This window comes from Cotesia glomerata, unplaced genomic scaffold, assembly GCF_020080835.1.
Source record: "Cotesia glomerata isolate CgM1 unplaced genomic scaffold, MPM_Cglom_v2.3 scaffold_131, whole genome shotgun sequence".
NCBI classification, from domain to species: domain Eukaryota; kingdom Metazoa; phylum Arthropoda; class Insecta; order Hymenoptera; family Braconidae; genus Cotesia; species Cotesia glomerata.
Window position 1 is genome coordinate 2,604 of NW_025401676.1, and position 19,621 is coordinate 22,224.

The 19,621-nt window shown below is 32.3% G+C and overlaps 3 protein-coding genes and 1 long non-coding RNA gene across 4 annotated transcripts; all 4 read left to right on the forward strand.

Annotated features, from left to right (window-relative positions):
• The first annotated feature begins 11,387 nt into the window (after positions 1 to 11,387).
• LOC123273773 lies at positions 11,388 to 13,773 on the forward strand. The gene is made up of 5 exons (XM_044741249.1): positions 11,388 to 11,550; positions 11,835 to 12,015; positions 12,848 to 13,049; positions 13,131 to 13,313; positions 13,514 to 13,773. The coding sequence occupies exons 1-5, from the start codon at positions 11,390 to 11,392 to the stop codon at positions 13,678 to 13,680; spliced, it is 894 nt and encodes a 297-aa protein (XP_044597184.1). The 5' UTR covers positions 11,388 to 11,389; the 3' UTR covers positions 13,681 to 13,773.
• Positions 13,774 to 14,591: 818 nt separating this feature from the next.
• LOC123273774 lies at positions 14,592 to 15,852 on the forward strand. The gene is made up of 2 exons (XR_006511370.1): positions 14,592 to 15,304; positions 15,407 to 15,852. It is a non-coding gene; the product is annotated as an uncharacterized LOC123273774 (long non-coding RNA).
• A 613-nt stretch (positions 15,853 to 16,465) lies between these two features.
• Positions 16,466 to 18,028, forward strand: LOC123273776. Its single transcript, XM_044741250.1, has one exon. The coding sequence runs from the start codon at positions 16,466 to 16,468 to the stop codon at positions 18,026 to 18,028; it is 1,563 nt and encodes a 520-aa protein (XP_044597185.1).
• A 278-nt stretch (positions 18,029 to 18,306) lies between these two features.
• Positions 18,307 to 19,465, forward strand: LOC123273777 (the record flags this gene model as incomplete). Its single annotated transcript, XM_044741251.1, has 1 exon — positions 18,307 to 19,465. A coding segment is annotated over exon 1 (1,159 nt), but the record flags the coding sequence as incomplete, so codon positions are not given.
• Positions 19,466 to 19,621: the final 156 nt, after the last annotated feature.

Consider the following 19,621-nt stretch of genomic DNA (forward strand, 5'->3'; position numbering starts at 1 on the left):
TTGCTTACGTAACATCTCATAGACGTTGATACTTACATTAATGATTCAGAAAATGAATTAGTTTTCTTATTACCTTATATGAGTAAATAATCTGATGACTTTGTTTAGATTCTTCGAGATGAATATTATGTTAGATCGGGTGAAAAGAACGTGTAATTTAGCAAACTATAGTTATTATTATTATTATTATTATTATTTATTTATTCAATTGGCCATGAAGTCAAAACTCTTTGCGGCTATCCAAAATTGATACAAAAAATCTTAATATAATATATAAAGTAGTGTGTTAAGTAGTATATATAAAGTGTATATATATAAAGAAGTATCCATAATGTAGTGTTAAAAACTCAGTCACTCAATCACTCAATCATCACTAAATTCTAATACAGTGAATACATATTATGATCTATCAGATTGTAAAAAATATTCATAACAAGCAGTTCGAAACTCCATAAACGTTGGTAACATCGTACAATCAGCTGGTAATTGATTCCAGATTTTAACCGCAGATATCAAGAATGATTTTTCATACTTCGCTGGATGATAAACCGGTAACTCAAGATAGTCTTGACGAATATCTTCTTGGCGTAGACGAGGCTCAAGAATTTCTAAGTCTCGCCTAATTAGAGTGTTATGTAATACATTTTTTTTTTATATTAATTTTTACTAATATCAATTTCTTTTTATTTTTTTTATTGAAGACCGTCATAATTTTTCGTTCGTCTGTAGGCCAGGTAATAGGATTTAGGATCCATGTCCCTTACTTAGGTGTTTAGTTTAGAACTTCAATGCATTTAAGATTTTAAAATACATATAAGAGTAAATAGACAATTCAAGGTAAAGAAAGATAAATAATGACTCAAAATGAATAGCTAGTTAAATAAACTATAAAATAAAACTTGAACAACATTTTATCTTTAAACTATAACCAAAGATAAAATTTTAGTTAAAATACATATAAAAATAAATAAATAATTCGAAGTAAAGATAGATAAATAATGACTCAAAATGAATAGTTAGTTAAATAAACTAAAGTGAAATAGAATTTAAATGTTAAAGAAATAAATAAAAAAAATAGGAAACTACAAATTAATTATTAACAATAATCGACTCTTGAACGACATTTTCTCTTTAAACTATAACCGAAGTTAGTTAAAATATATATAAGAATAAATAGATAATTCGAAATAGGAAATTACAAATTAACTATTAACAACGATCGACTAATTAAATCAATTGCTAATAAAAAATTACTAATTAATTGTAATTTAATCGCTCCAATAATTTAGTTACGTATATAAATTTAAAAAATAGTAATATTTAAACATTTCGTATAGTAAAGTATAAGTTAACATTAGAATCCTTGTGTGCATATGTGTGTGTGTGTATAAATGCGCCTATCCACTATCACAAACGTACAGTATACTTGTACACCAAAATACAAAGTAGACCGCCACTATAGTAGTTTTCCGAAACATCCGAAGAGAGGGTAAGAGTCCCCGGAAAACGATAGCTAATTGGGTACTGGGTTCTCCCTCCAATTAACAACTGAGGGACCACAAAATCTCGGACCCGGAAAACTGCTGGGTGTTCGCCCTCTTCGTGCTTTGACTTTTCTAGTGGTAACATCGTACACAGTTTAAGTAAGTCTCAAATAGACTACGCGAAATTTTTGTCTCAGTAAAATTTAACAGTTTGTAAAAGTAAAAATAAGTAGTGAAGCGAAATCAACCACAGCAATTTGAATTAACAAGATTCATCAATTTTATCAGGTACATTTTTAATTATTAATATTTGTGAATTTAGTAATTTTGTAAACTCGTCATAGGAAAGAAAATATTAAATTTCAACCATTGTGTAATAATTGTAAGAATTTTATAAAACTTAACTAACTTTTATTTCAAACAATATATGTATTAAATTTAACTAGTGATCAATTTATTCAAACAAACCTATTCTCAATAAATATAAAACTCGGAGTTCCCGGTCTATTAGCCTAACACGCTAGGACCAAATACTAAATAATTAAACAATTTAAATTAATTAATTATTCATCAATTGAATTAATTTTTACATAACATTTTTGGCGCTCGAACAGGGACACCGAAGTTTTTTATTGAGAAGGTCGATTATTAAAGAAAAGTCTAAAAAGAAGTTATTAAAACAAATTTTGAATATACAAAGCGAATAATATTTTCTTTCAAATTATATTTGTATTATTTCAAAAGTGAATTTTTTTTTGTTGTATGTTGTATTTTCTTTTATTTTTATTTTGTATTTTATTATTTGAAACATTTGGGTTTTGAAACTTGGTTGTTTATTAATTTCGAATTGTCACAGTTTAAAAAAGAAATTAATCTCGAAATTTATTTTAAAATTTTTTTTGTTGTTGAATTGAAAACAATTCAAACGTTACTGCCGTCATGAATCAATGTCGGATAACGACGAACCTTATTCTTTGAGAAAGCACGGACGAGCACCTTTTTCGGAAGGGTTACCACCAACCACTAGGAAAAAATTTCAATTTACAAATCCACCCGACGCGGACGCGACCGTAGACTCAGGGGTCGGAAAATCTTTATTACAACCGGAAATTACTTCGGACGAAGATTCAGAGGGAGAATCAATCGTTAAAAACTCAAATAATTCGGATTTAGATAACCTTAGTGCTAATACTCTTATCGATAATAGTGAGAATAATTCGGTCAACCTTAGTGCTAATACTCTTAACGATAATAGTGAAAACAATTCGGTCATTGAACAAAATAACGTCGAGGGTGATTTGCCGGTCCAAAATCAAATCGATCCTAACGTAGTAAATCAAATTCATCAAGAAGATTTAGGAAATATAAACAACATGGCATTATCAGCTAATCAAAACATTTCTTTAAATGACGCGCTTACCTTTGTTCCTCGGTTTGATGGAGTCCCGAGTGAATTAACAGACTTCTTAAATTGTTGTAAAGACGCAAAGTCCGTTTTACCGGATGCTGCGGAGAGTAATTTGACAAAATTAATATACGGTAGTAAACTCAGTTCCAAAGTACGGGCCTCCCTTAATAGCGAAATACCAGCATCAATCGCGGTTTTAACGACGGCTTTGAAAAAAATATATGTTCCTTCTAAAACTTTATTCCAGCTACAAGGAGAATTAGGTACGATTTATCAATTAGACAACAAATCTGTCGTAGATTTTGCGAACCGCCTACGGAAAAAGGGCCGCGAAATAGTCGAGTGTCATGCGTCGATAAATCCCAATTCAACACAAGCGGAACTAGACGATTTTAAAAATAGAACAGACACGTCCGTTTCAGAATGTTTTACACAAAACTTGCGAAATGGGATTGACCAGCGTATGCCTGTGTGCGCTAATGCTGAAGAAGCGTTACAGAATGCTATAAATATTGAAAGAAAACTGAACGCACGAAAAGAATTGCGCCGCGAACCCAAAGAAAAGAAAACTAACGAGGAAAAGAAAAAGAGTGATGAAAAAATTAAAAATTCTTCTAAGAGTGTTAACTTTACAGCAGAAACCCAAAATAATTCCAATACGTCTAAAACCCCCCCCCCCATCGCAAAATACTAATAAGAACAAAAATAATAACGGTCAAAATTTTAATAATAATCAAAATAGTAGTTCGAGTACTGTAACTTGTTATAATTGTCAACAGCCGGGTCACATTATAAGAAATTGTCCGGATCTTCAATGTCAAATTTGTTTTAAGAAAGGACATTCTGCCAAAAATTGTCCTCAATTAACAGGAAAAAATAATCAAAGTAACTTTCACACTCGTGCGCGGTGTCAGTTGTGCGGAGTCAGGGGGCATACAGCGAAATATTGTGATCAAAATCCTAATAGAATAACTTCTAATGCAAACTCAAGCCCGCGGAATAATAATAATAATAATACTAATACGGGAAAATTTTGTAACATTCATCAAACGACGAGTCATAATACGGAGGAATGTAAATTTGCGAAACAACTACTGAATGCTCAACAAATTTCTTTTCCAAAGGAAGCGGAAAAAAACAACCGACCGATACACGTTGTCAAAATATCGGGAGCATCGAGCGGAGACGATTCCGAGTAATGAAAGTAAAATTAAATTTAGATTTGGATAATTTACCCTACGCTGTAGTTGGTAAATCATCCAAAACCGGTGACGTGATTATGATGCTTGATTCGGGTGCGTCACCAAATTTAATTAAAGCTAAATATTTATCGGATAATACAAAAATTGATCTAAATAACATAATAGAATTGCATGGGATATCAAACGTCCCGGTTTTTACTTTAGGTAGTGTGACAATTAAACTTTTTGATAGAGACGCTGTATGTCACGTGGTTCCAAACGACATGACTATTCCGCAAGCGGGTTTGGTCGGATCAGATTTTTTTGCAAAACACGGTGCGAAAATAGACTACAAAAATCGAGTTTTAGAAGTGGATCACGGAAAATATCCCTTCAAGCAATCTAATAGAGTTGAAAACGGGGTCATGTATGTTCCACGACGCAGTGAATCTACTTTTTTCGTCAATGTCAAGAACCCAGAAGTAAAAAAGGGTTATATTCCTAGGTTAAAAATTTGTAAGGGCGTATTTGCGGGGGATTGTTTAGTTAAAATTCGGAAAGGACGGGCTTACATGCAAATATATAACACAACCGATAATGAGGTCGGTATTAGGATCCCTACTTTAAAGGTCCAAGAAGTCGGACAAGTATATGAGCCTACCCCTGTTGATCCAAATGACCCTCAAGAAAATATACATCAAAGTCTCGGAATTTCTAAACACATTTTTACAGTCGTTAAAGATTTTGAATTCACTAATAGATTTGAACAGATTAAACCCTTTTTGCATTTAGATTATTTAGATAACGAAGAAAAAAGACATGTTGAACGTTTAGTAAGAAAACATGCCGACCGGTTTTATATCCCAGGAGAACCATTAAATTCTAGTAGCTTATCCGATTTCCACAAAACAATATCGAATTCCCCACCATTTGAAACCTGAAGTCGAAGCTCATGTTAAAGAGGGACTCAAAATAGGCATTATAAAGCCTTCTGAGTCGCCCTATAATAGCCCTATTTGGATCGTTCCGAAAAAATCGGATTCGCAGGGAAATAAGAGGTGGCGTGTCGTGATAGACTTTCGTTTGTTAAATGAAAAAACAATTACCGACGCGTACCCCCTTCCAAATATAGTAGAAATTTTGGATCAACTTGGCGGCTCACAATACTTCTCGGTCTTTGATTTGGCGTCGGGTTATCACCAGATCGAGATGGATCCTAAAGATAGTCATAAGACAGCTTTTTCCACTCCACAAGGGCATTGGGAATACACTCGCATGCCTTTTGGACTAAAAAATGCCCCAGCAATCTTTCAGAGGTTAATGGATACTGTACTGACAGGTCTTCATGGAGTCTCAATGTTTGTGTACCTCGACGATATCATTGTTTTTGCCAAAAATTTAGATGACCATAAAAAGAAATTTGATGAATTGATGGATAGATTGCGACGAGCGAATTTACAACTACAATCTGAAAAATGTAACTTTCTATGACCAGAGGTGAGCTATTTAGGTCACATAATAAGCCGCGATGGATTAAGACCAAATCCCGAGAAAATAGAAGCCGTCGAAAAATTTCCTGTTCCGAAGAAACAACGGAACATACGAGAGTTTTTAGGGTTAACCGGATATTATCGTCGATTTATAAAGAATTTTTCGAGAATAGCGAAACCCTTGACAAAGTTATTAGAGAAAGACGTGGAATTTAAATGGGACGATAAAACTCAAGCGGCTTTTGAGGAATTAAAATCAGCTCTTTGTACAGCACCCGTATTACAATATCCAGACTTTTCACAACCCTTTATAATAACAACGGACGCTTCTGGACTCGCGGTTGGGGCTGTACTATCGCAAGGAGAGATCGGTAAGGATCGACCGATAGCGTATTTCTCCAAGGTATTGCGAGGTGCAGAATTAAGATACGATACTTACGAAAAAGAGGCGTATGCCATGCTTCAAGCGGTTAAAAATTTCAGAGCGTACGTGTATGGTCGTCCGTTTGTCATAGTAACGGACCACAAGCCTTTAGTTTGGTTCCGCACCGCTACAGACGGAAATTCGCGCGTTTTGAAATGGAGATTAAAATTAGCTGAATACGAATATAATGTTGTCTACAAACCCGGCAAGATTAATTTGAATGCGGACGCGTTGTCCAGAAATCCCGTGGAACCGGTAAACGTCACAACCCGAGCAAAAAAGGCGAGGGAAGAACTTGTAGAAGAATTGCGACCATTAAAGAATCACTACAAGGAAACTGCAGCAGAAACACCGAAGACTTCTCTGCAGGAAAAGGAAACTGCAGTAGAAACACCGAAGACTTCTCTGCAGGAAAAGGAAACTGCAGTAGGAACACCGAAGACTCCTCTGCAGGGAACAGTGGGTGCTCCAGCCAAAAAGAGGGGAAGGCCGCCCAAACATCGAGAGAAACCTGATGAAAAACGAATTGACCCAAGCGAGGTAACGCCTTCATTAGGTCTTGATGTTAGTGAAGAACCCGACACGACTTCTGATGACGAATCGAGTTCGAGTGACTCGGATAGTTCGATTAAAACTACCAACGAATTAAAAAGAGAAGAAGGCAACAAAGCGACGAACATTATAGTAACGAAAGATTTATTTCAGTATCGACATGATAATATGGTATATTTTTTAAATGGAGACGGACAACCTTGCGATGAGGGTGCCCGATCGTTGAAATCAATCGGTAAACTTCCAAATGTTGGACTCATAGACACCGGTCAAGTGTACTGGACCAAGAAAGGGAATGCGAAGAATTTTGGATTGGTGATTCGCGGAACAAGCTGAGAATCGATTATACGTGTCAGAAGCAACATCGCCAAATGTCTCGTAAAGCTCAAAGGAATACTGAAGGACAAAGGAATAACAAATTTCTCAATAGCGTTCTCAGAGTTCATCGAAAATATACCTTGGAAAGAAGTGTTGTCAATAATTCATGATATCTATGAAAAGGAGCCAATAAAGGTAATAATTTGTCTTGGAACGATTCGATATGTTCCATACGACGAACGCGATCAAATATTTTATGAAGCCCACAAGTCAGCAATTGGGGGGCACAAAGGGGTTTCGAAGACGTATAATCGGATTAAAACAAAATACTATTGGGAAAATTTGAGACAAGATATTCAGATACGCATCCAACAGTGTCTAGAATGTCAGCTCAAAAAACTCGTTCGCGTCAAAACCAAGCAACCTATGTTGATAACCGATACCCCCGGGACCGTTTTCGAAAAAATTGCTATGGACATAGTTGGTCCATTGCCGGTAACTGAGCAGGGTTTTGAGTATATTTTAACCATTCAAGATCAACTTTCTAAATTTTGCATAGCAGCACCATTGAATAATATGTTAGCAACAACAGTCGCTGACGTGTTTATCAAGCGCTTCATTTGTACGTTCGGGGCTCCGAAAGTCTTATTGACTGACCAGGGCCGAAATTTTATAAGTTCTTTCATGCAAAGAATTAGTAAGAGATTTAAAATTAAAAAGATACAGACAACAGCATTTAGACCGCAATCAAATGGTTCTCTAGAACGTTCCCATCACGTTCTGGGAGAATATTTGAAGCAATTTGTAAGTCGAGACAATGAATGGGATAACTGGCTTGAGCTAGCGACCTTTTCCTATAATACTTGTGTTCATGAGGGAACTAAATTTACTCCCTATGAACTTGTTTTTGGAAAAGTCGCTCGTGTACCGACCAGTGAACCCCTCCATGAACTCGATTGTTTACCAACCTATAACGACTATATCAGCAAATTAGTGAGTAGATTAATAAATATTCGCGAATTAGCCCGCGAAAATTTGATTAAAGCAAAAGAGAAATCGAAAGAAATACACGATAAACACATAAAACTTGTAACGTTCAAAACGGGAGGAAATGTTTTTCTTTTAAAGGGGCCCAAACCCCATAAGTTCGGGGATCATTATGATGGGCCATATAAAATTCTGGAGGTTTTCCCTAATGGAAACGTAAGTATAAAAATCGGGAATAAGACAAAAGTCGTACATCCGAATCGTCTGAAAAAAACAACCATTGAAGTTTCAAGTCCCAAAAGAAAACGAACTAAAGTCGTGGATCCAGATCCCGACTTTAGACCTTAATTAATTTATTTATGTTTCAGATATGAATATTCAACTCCTTATTGTCATGGCTATTTGTTGGGGCCGTTCCGAGACCATAATTGGGTATGATTGTGGTAGTAAGATTTTAAATATGACTATCTTATCGCTGGTAGACATTGATGAATGTGATATAGAGGAAAATCGGGTAGAAACGTCCCTCCCTGATATTGCACTCTTACAATTGAATGAGTACCAACATACTAACGCTATACAATGTAAAATAGAAATTCATCGTGTCATCCAACATTGTGGATGGCAGTCTTATAATTCCATAGTAAGTCAGGGAATAAACGAATACATCTACCCGATTTCCCGCGAATTATGTCAGGTCGCGCATGACCATAAGACATTACGAATAGGAAACACATTCATTGATGGTCTCGAAATAAATACCACCACTGTACGTAGTATCAGTTTGGCAGGCAGTGTTAATTCTAACGCTGACTGTACCAATTCGCAGTATTCTGATCCCTTCGGCACATAGGATAATGTATTTGTCATCGGAACTGCTAGAATCACGCTTAAAGTACAATCAATTAGAGTTAAAGTTCCGGAAAATAAGGTTTATTTCCCATCGGGACACCAATGTAATTTAGATAAGGGGAATTGTATTGATCCCGAGTATGGATATTCATATTGGAATCCGCTTCCGCAAAGATTTTGTAATCCTAACACATATTCAATATTATTTAAGGGTTTCGCAACTAGATTAAAGTCTGATACAGAGACAGTATACTCTATGAATGTAAGGGACACTAGTTTCTCTTTATATACGATTGGAACTGAGACCTCGTGTGGTGTAACGATCATCCGGACGGAACATCCAAAATTGTTCATTGTTACAAGCAAGGATTTAGAATCATTAGATAAGACAAATATAGTCCAAACAGATCCAAATAACTTAGATATTTTTATGTATGTGAACGCTAAATTTGTTTATGTTGAACGGTACATCCGGTCTCAGGTCAAATCGTTATACTTAGATGTAATTAAGAACAAATGTATGTTAGAAAAGGAAATCCTGAAGAATAAGTTGTCAATCGCCTCCACGCAACCTGATGAGTTTGCTTTCCATTATATGGGAGGACCAGGGTATATGGCAGTGGTGGCAGGGGAAGTGATCCACATCGTACAATGTATTTCGGTAGAAGTTAAGGTTCAACAGCTAGACAAGTGCTACAATAGAATACCGGTTCAACGTGGGAATCAGAGTATGTTCTTGACTCCAAGGACCCATGTTCTCACCAATTTAGCAACAGAACTACCTTGCAACTCACCATTTTTGCAAATTTATAAATTGGGCACGACTTGGTACAAGTTTATGCCAAGACCCGTAGAAGCAGTATCACCAAAAAATTTGAAACCCAGTACCAAGATGACATGGACCTACCAAAATCCAGCTAATCTAGCAATCGGGGGCATCTACACAGAAAAAGACCTCGATGCAATGCGCGGACGAATCATGTTCACAATGGAACAGTCGGCTGTACTCGAAACGATGGCCCAACAAATCATCAAGGACTCTCCAAGATCACCATCGATTTACAATGCATTTAATGAAGACGCTTTGGAACAATTAGCCGAAAGTACATGGTCACGAACTTGGGGTAAATTTACCGGGTTTGGCACCACTTGCGCTGGTATTATTGGGATAGTTATGTGTGGGAGTATCATCAAAATGATTGTAGACGCTCTCGTCCATGGGTATGCCCTACATACCGTATACGGATGGTCTATTTATCTTATTGGGGCACTGTGGTCTTCATTCACTCATCTGTTGCTGCATTTAGGAAATAAAAAACGAAGTCAAGAAGAAGCTAGATCCAATAAAAATTCGACCTCCGAAAGCAAATTCAACGTTGAGGAAAAGGAGATACCATCCACCGCATCCACGATCTACCCCTGTCTTACCAACGCCATCCCACCAACTGATTCAACGGATTCATCGACAACGACATCGAAAAAAAATTGTTTTGTTGCTTAAGAATAAAATTTTAAACGAATAATAGATTAAGCTAGTAAGTTAACAACCGAAAGAAAAATTTTGACGTCGCACTCGTCCACACATTTGTCAAGTTCACTCGTGCTTCCGTCTAACGGCGGGGGTGTTATGTAATACATTTTTTTTTTATATTAATTTTTACTAATATTAATTTCTTTAGTAACAATTTCTTTTTATTTTTTTTATTGAAGACCGTCATAATTTTTCGTTCGTCTGTAGGCCAGGTAATAGGATTTAGGATCCATGTCCCTTACTTCGGTGTTTAGTTTAGAACCTCAATGCATTTAAGATTTTAAAATACATATAAGAGTAAATAGACAATTCAAGGTAAAGAAAGATAAATAATGACTCAAAATGAATAGCTAGTTAAATAAACTATAAAATAAAACTTGAACAACATTTTATCTTTAAACTATAACCAAAGATAAAATTTTAGTTAAAATACATATAAGAATAAATAAATAATTTGAAGTAAAGATAGATAAATAATGACTCAAAATGAATAGTTAGTTAAATAAACTAAAGTGAAATAGAATTTAAATGTTAAAGAAATAAATAAAAAAAATAGGAAACTACAAATTAATTATTAACAATAATCGACTCTTGAACGACATTCCAATTCTATAATTTAGATGAAAAATATACAAATATATGTGGCACAAACTATTCGTTACATGATTGGTTGAAAGTAATTATAATATACAAAAAACGACACAACAATATATCATAAAGCATACAATATACAATATTATTAATTATTAATTAAATTACAAATTATTATAAATTAATAAATTATAATAATAAAATAATAATAATAATAATAATAATAATAATAAATAATAATATATAATATATTTTCAACGTTTAGTTAAAAAAAAAAAAAAAATATATAATATACGTACAAAACATAGTACAGTTCACTAGATTTTAACGTTATAAGGTTGCACTCTTAGCACTTTACACTGTAATAGAAAAGGAGCGTCTACACTGTAATATAAAAAAAAATTACTATTGCCGTGAAATTCCACAGTAGAGACATCTTGATTTTTTTTTTCGTTAAGTTGCATGGATGACTTTTTATAATATCTATACTCTTATTTATGTAGACTATATTATACACTTGTATAGTCTCCATACCCCCACTATTTTCCCTACACCCAATTTGCCGCTCAACATGCTACTAGCGTCCTTTCCGATCCGGACTTCTAGCAGGCAGGACGTCGCTCGTGATTTTGTGCAAAAGTTTAAAATGGCTGCCGTTAACAGACAGGCGATGTTAGACGGATTTACGTGTGACGAAGAAATCGCTAATTGGGTTACGAATGACCCTACTGTGTAAGTATTACTTTGAAAATATTAAATCAAATAAATAAAAATAATATTTTTAATTATTTTGATAGTGGGTAGTTATTACCAAATTGCATTTCTAATTTTTTTTCCGTTGCTACACGTGCAAAATGTTTGATATATTTTCGAAATCTTTTCAACGAATAAATAGTTATAAGCGAATTATAAGTCTTTTGCTATGTATTTGTTAATAATAACTAAATGAATAGTCAATTTAATGCATGCATTATAAGATTTCTCGATCGTAATTAATTTATATGCGATGATTTCAGAGAATTGAAAGGATTTGTCGACAAGATTGAAGGCACCAAAAGAGTGCCGGTATCAAAAGGAAGCACAGAGATGACATCGCTGTATAAGGTCATCGTAAGCAATGGAAGTTCCAGCAAGGTGCGCGTCCTTTTCTGGGGACAAATGGCCACTGTCTATTCGGCCAGCATTCGTGACCGATCGGTAAGTTTTAATATTTTATAGTACATAATCTTATTTTCAATTTTTTTATTAAAAATTAGTAATTAGAATTATAAATTGTAATAATAGTTTTTCAGTCGATTTTTTTAGTCCAAAGTAAATTATTAATTTAACCATGAAATTTTAATTATCGATCGAAAACAAAAAATTTAAGAAACTAATAAAAATTGTTTTTAAAAAATAAAAAATACAAAATATTAATTAAAAAAAAAAAAAAAAAAACTGAAATCAATATTTAAAAAAATCAAAATTATTGATTAAAAACAAATTTAAGTCAAATAATCAAAAAAAATTGAAATTAATATTTAAAAAAATCAAAATTATTGATTAATAACAAATTTAAGTCGATTAAAAATTAAAATCAAATGAAAAAAAGAAAAATCCACAATAGAAATAGGAAAATTAGAATTATGCATTGTACTAATAGTTTTGTGGGAGATTTTTTTTATTCATGAGTAAATAAAAAATTTTAGTTCTTAAAAAAATCTAATTAAAATTATTATAGAAAAAAAAAACTAAAATTATTGATTTTTATAAAGAAAAATTGATATTTTAAAAAAATCAAAGTTATTGATTAAAAACAAAAAATCAAAGTCGAAAAAAAATTTTAAATAAAACTAAAATGAAATAAAAATAAAAAAAATTACAGTAGAAAGAAGAAAAGTAATTACCAGTTAAGCTTTGTAACTTTCTCTGTGATTCATTAAATTTTTTGTCAATTTAAAAATGATGACTTGGCAAATTCTTAAAATTTTTTAATTTTATTCTTTAACTTGGAAATTTAGCTTCATTATTATTATGATTGACTTTATAGGTTATTGGAATTGAACGGGCCAAAACAACCTCAGGAAATGCCACTTTCAATAACCCGTATGAACATATTGGGCCCCTCGAGTTGACTCTTAACAATTCTTCTGTGGTGAACGTCTCGGGAGACATTTTTGATGAGGTTGTCGACGATGCTCCAATTGAAGTAGTACGTTTGATCGACGCACCCAATTATAACAAAAAGATGTGTAAGTATTAACACTCGATAAAATAGTTTTATAATTTCCACGAATAATGTTATTAATTTGATCCTCTTTATGTTTTCTTAGATGTCCTAGCATGGGTGAAGCTTCCATTCGGCCCGGTTACATTATACGGTAGTACACATGGTAGTGGTGCAATCATCGACGGTAATTATCGGCTGCGAGTACAGATTGCAAACTACGTGGCAAATCCATTACTGGTCAAAGGCGTATATGTTAAAATATTGTGTCAGAGCTCCGTTGATACAAGTACGTATTAATTATTTTCTATTATTATTTAACTTATAGTAAATTGATATTACGATGAAAATATTGATCTATTAGGAAAATTTTTTAACAAAAGTTATAAGAAATTTAATATTCGATAATAAATGCTTGTAAGATCTTTTTAGACGACGAATGGAATGCTCATTATTTTGTTTTTCTTTTTTTTTTTTTTTTTATTACAGAGGGAAACTCTTATTTGATGGTACGCAACAGTGATGATATTGTTATTGCACCAGGCAAACCCGCCATGACTGCAGCTGAGCTCCACAAATCAGGGTTCGTTACACCTAAAAGAAGCTCTGATGATGATCAAGGAGGAGTCCCAAAAAAGTTTGCTCCTATTGGATAAAAATCTGCCTAAGCGTTTACCAGTCTCTTTTAAATTTAAAAATGAGACTTTAATATTTTAAATCATCTTTTATTATTTTAGTCATTAATAGTTATTATATGATGACAAGTTTATTTTACTTTTCAAACTATATATTCTATGGTTTATTTCTTAAATCTTATCTATAATTTTTTTCTAATTTATATTGGCACTTTATAGTGTTGTATTTCGAGTTTTATAATAGTACTAATTTTTTTTTTACTCTGCACTGACACTCTATAGTGTCGTATTACAAGTTTTATAACTCTAATAACTCTAATGGCGTCAGTCCAATTATCATATTTTTTTTTACTTTTTATTAGCACTCTGCAGTGTTGTATTTCAAGTTATATAATCGTAGTGAAGTGAATTATTTAATAATATGTTAGAATACTTATCAGACTATTGCCAATTTTTTTTAAAATCAAGTCTCTAAAGTCACAATTATTTTCATAAAGCGGGAAACGATAATTTTTAGTGTAATGTATAAGTATAACTTTAATTGTTAACTAATTATACTGATAGATTCGAATTATATTGTATTAGTGATAGGTCATCTAATGATAATAGTTTATCATCAGTATTATTCTTGAAAGTGTTTCGCTAAATATTTGAGTTCGTAAACTATAATTATAATTTCAATCTAATAACAATTGTGATACTTGACGATAAATATTAGAATGTATGATATGAACATTATTTAAGGAGTGATGATGTTTAATTGGTAAGAAAATTAAAGTCTGTTACATAATATAATTTGTGTTTGATAATAAATATAATATGTGTTTCTTAATAAATAATATAATGTGTTCCTTTATTAACCATGAAATTATTTAGATTAAATAGTATAATTTATTTAGTAATTACAATTATTAGAAAAATCAAGTCGCGCATTTTAATCTTAAACTTATCTTTGAGATATCAAGAAACGTGGGTAAATTTCAATACTTAATAACCCAATACCAGCGCTTGTAGCGGTTCTGCTGCCAGCGGCCAGAAGTTTAACCAATCCGGCTAGAGTGACATTCAACGGAGCAGGAAACCCTCTCACTCTTTCTAACGCACGCGTTCGCTCGCACTTGAACTTTCCCGCCTTTTCAGACGCCATAGCTGTGGCGTGATTGCGCAATTTATTATGTCCATGTCTTTTGTTAGATGTCACTTCAATCTGTCCGATCATTAACCAATAAATCAGCTAAACACGCTCAGTTGCTAAATTTCTTTATAATTTCATGTCTTTAACAATACGATTGTGGATACTGCCTTTATATCTATTTGATTTGATAAGAATTAAAAATAGTAATTCTTTATAATTTCACGTCTTCGATAATATCTTTGTGCATTTATACCTATTTTATTATAAGTATTAAAAGTAATAATAAATCAGCAAAATAAAATTATTATTTGCTAAATTTAAGCCTATTCTGCTTAAAATATAAAGTAGTATTACTATACTATTAGTAGTATTATTATTTACGTTATTGAATTGTGATTTTGTATTATATATTGCTTAATATGATATTTTAATTCGTTATTAATCGCGAAACGCGATTGTGCATCCATTTGGAGGTGATAAATTAATTAGTGGTTAATTGGTTAAATACATGTGAGTATATTGTAATTCTTCTTTTTGTATACCTGTTTGTAATTTTTTTTCTTTGCAGTACTTTGATTTCTATTTGTACAATTATATTTTTTTTACTTTCAGGTGGGCATAGTAAAATAAACTAAAGCCAATAAATAGCAAGATATGACAACTTCCTCAAACGACATGAACTGATGAATTGTCATAAATAATATTAAGGCAAATTTTTGAAGCTTAATTTCAAAAAGGATCATACAGGAATGATAATAATAATTTGCGACGTTATATCATCTCCATAATCTGTATGGGGTTCAGCGATGTCATGTGAAAAAATCTTAGTGTGTTTATAATAAAAACTGATACATACCTAACACTATTAATAAAACTATAATTATAACTTTAATTATAACTATAACGATAACTATAACTATAACTATTATAGTTGCTATTACTGTTGTTATTGCTATTTTCTACGCATCTCAGTTAAGTTATAAATCTGTAGTCCATCTCCTATATTTATAACTCAACGGTAGCAGTAACACAGTAATTAGTAAACTAAAAATTAATAAATTAATAACAAAAATACTACACAACAATATGAATACTACAAAAAATAAATAAATAAAGAAATATTAATGAAAACCAAATGAATTGACCAATTAATGACAAAAAAACAATTACGAAACTAAACAACACTAAAATAAGATAAAAAACCGAATATAATAAAATCAAAATAAGACCAAAACTTTGAATATAAAATAACTAAATTGAATTAAATATATTACAGAAATTTTTTGATAATATTGTAAGTAAGCAATAACAAAAATTTGTAAAAGAAATTTTAAATATTAATTTTTTATTATAAGTTTAATATGAACACTAAAGTATATACTTCATGTTAAGCATATGCTTTATTCTAATTATCGGAAACTATTATGCTATTTTTTGCTAATTAGATAAATGTATTATTTAATTTAAATCAATTACTTTTTTCTAAATATTTATATGTTTGTATTTTATTACGTGAAATTCAATTTTATAATCAATAAAATTCATATAACTCAATAACGCTTGATTCCTTTCATCTTCATTTATTAATTTTGTAGTTATTGAGGATTATTTTATTTCTAAGTAATTCTACAAATAATAGTTTTTTTCATTGTTTTCAACTTTTAAGTGACGATGGGTCGAAGAAAAATTGAACGAACGCCAGCCGAAGAAGAAGACATTAAAAGATTACGTAATGACAAAAGAAAAACAAGCAGGTATAACAAACGTAATATGCAAGAGAAAAAATTACATTGTCATAACGGCGTATCTAATATGAATACTTTGAATTCGCAAAATATTGATGATATTGTGCAAAATGTTGCAACATCTGAAAATACATGCTCTCCCTTGAATTCCACTGCTTATGATATTATAAATAATATTCAGAATGTTCCATCAACGTCGAAAAATACATCAACATCCAGAATCGCAGAATTTGAAAGTGAAAACTCTGGCTGTATGCATTCGTCTGATTTATCTTCAATTCTTCCTGTAAGATTAGAAACCTCTTGTACAAGAAATGATTCTTTATTATCATCATACTCCGATCATAACTATTGTTATCCTTCAATCCTAAACTGTATTACATCTAATGTCCCTTCTCAACAGAATGATACATCATCCTTTACGTATTCGCAATCTCAACATCAACTCACTGACCATGATTATTCCCGTCCATTGGTTTTAGATTCAACGATATCACATAATCATTTAGAGCATCACAGCATAATAAACAATACGTTTTCTTCCAGTGCCGCTTCAGTAAACGAAAATTCCAATCATAATGAACCTTCAGATCAAATAAACGTAAATAATGTAGCCAATATAGATACAAGTTCAGAACATTACATAGGTAATATGATTGTAAAGTGTCGGCATTGTACTGCAAAACATTTTACTGCTGAAAAAGTTGCTAATAAATATGATTCTTTCAATGACTGTTGTCGACATGGTGAAGTAAATTTAGGCCTTCAACAAGATCCTCCAGAATTATTAAAAACATTGTTTTCAGGAACTCATGTGAAGTCTAAGAATTTCTTTGACTGTATTCGAAATTATAACAATTCATTCTCTTTCGCTTCTTTCAATGCTAATTTGACTAATTTGTCATCCCAAAGACGTGGCCCATATTGCTTTAAAATCCAAGGGAAAATCTATTATCAAGTAAATACATCATTGTATCCATCTCCAAATGAATCTCCCAGTTATGGACAATTATTTATTGTAGATACTAATGAAGCAGCTGAGTGTAGATCTGCACGAAATATTAATTGTGAGGTAGACCTTTTGAAAGCTATTGACAACACGTTACGACACCATAACGTCTTTGCACGATCATATGAGATGATGAAAGATGTTTTGAAAGACAATTCAACAATTGACTCAGACGGCAATGCTATTGAACCTGAATTAAATTTAATTTTCACACTAAAACCCGGTATGGACGCGCGTCGATATAATTTTCAGAGGATTAATGAAGTTGCTGCTGTTTTTTCTACTACAGCTGATGGTGAAATCCCTGAATCATACGTTACAGTTCAAAATAAGACAACCAAATCTTTCCAATTTTTAAGCACTATGGATCCTAATACCGAACCCTGGATTTATCCCCTTTTTTATCTATATGGTAATCAAGGATGGCATAAATCAATACCTTATCAATACCTTAGCAATACAAAACCCATCGAACAGTGACTCGTGCGGATTATTACAAAGATAAATTGGCTATTAGAGATAATTTTAATATCTTTCTTATGGGATGACGTTTAACACAACAATGGGTAGTCGATAGTTACGTCAAGATTGAGAAAGACAGATTAAATTATTGTAAATTTAACCAAAAGAAACTACGAGCTGAATCTTATCAAGGTTTGATAGATCATCTACGATCGCAAAATACCAGTAATAATACAAGTTCAAATATCGGGAAAATTATTATTTTACCGTCCAGTTTTTATGGTTCACCACGAAATATGATACAACATTATCAAGATGCAATGTCAATTGTTCGTCAATTTGGAAAACCAGACTTATTTCTTACTATGACATGTAATCCGAAGTGGCGTGAAATTTCAGAGAACTTATTACCTGGACAAACTGCATCGGATAGACCGGATTTAGTTGCACGAGTATTTAGCATTAAAAAAGATGCTTTGATTGATATGATTGTAAAACAACATCTTTTTGGTCAAGTAGCTGCTTACACTTGGGTAATAGAATTCCAAAAACGTGGTTTGCCACATTTACACATGTTAATAACATTAAAAAGCGATTCTAAAATAACAACACCTGAACAAGTTGATAGATTAATCTCTGCAGAGATTCCAAATCCTGTGAGCGATCAAACTTTATTTGATATTGTAACGAAAAATATGCTGCATGGTCCTTGCGGAGATTGGTGTTTGATCAACAATATTTGTTCGAAGAAATTTCCTAAACAGTTTCGAAATGAGACGACAATGGATGGAAATGGATATCCTTATTACCGTCGTCGGGATGAAAACAATACATTTTCACGAAATAATTTCGTATTTACTAATCAACATGTTGTACCATACAATAAGGTTTTATCACAAACTTTTAATTGTCATATTAATGTAGAAGTTGTATGCTCTGTCACAGCTGTTAAATATTTATTTAAATATACTTACAAAGGCCACGATAAAGCAGGAATAACAATAAATGGAAGTGTACCGAATACTAGAGAAGAATCAGTAAGAGAAGAAACTCATTCGTCTTCTAATTCTCATGATTCTGAAAATTTGAACAATGTTAAAGATCATGACGAAGTACGTGATTTTGTTGATGCTCGCTATGTTGGTCCTGTTGAAGCTGTTTGGCGCATTTTATCAAAAAATCTTCAGAACAAAAGTCATTCCATAATCCGTCTACCAGTACACTTACCAAATGAACAAAGTATCACCATTAACGATGATTGTAACAATGAGGAACTTCGAGAAGCTTTACAGAAACAATCTATGTTGATAGATTATTTTAAATTGAATGAACGTGATTCGAATGCTCGCCAATACATTTATAGCGATATGCCATATCATTATGTTTTTAAAAAAGACAATGAGACTAAAATTACAAGTTGGCAACCACGAAAAAAACATCTTAACGTTATTGGTCGTATGTATTCAATTAGTCCTGCTCAAGTTGAATTATTTCATCTTAGATTATTATTAATTCACAGGAAAGGTGCTAGAAGTTTTGAAGATCTCAGAACAATAAATGGAATACTTTGTGATACTTTCACGTCTGCGTGTTTAACAGCAGGACTTATAG

What these genes read in the sequence shown, in the direction of transcription:
- LOC123273776 (XM_044741250.1), top strand. Translation starts at nt 16,466, where the DNA reads ATGGGTCGAAGAAAAATTGAACGAACGCCAGCCGAAGAAGAAGACATT.
- LOC123273773 (XM_044741249.1), top strand. Translation starts at nt 11,390, where the DNA reads ATGCTACTAGCGTCCTTTCCGATCCGGACTTCTAGCAGGCAGGACGTC. An exon ending in CCAGCATTCGTGACCGATCG is followed by an intron (nt 12,016 to 12,847) that starts GTAAGTTTTAAT and finishes TTGACTTTATAG; the next exon opens with GTTATTGGAATTGAACGGGC. An exon ending in CAATTATAACAAAAAGATGT is followed by an intron (nt 13,050 to 13,130) that starts GTAAGTATTAAC and finishes ATGTTTTCTTAG; the next exon opens with ATGTCCTAGCATGGGTGAAG.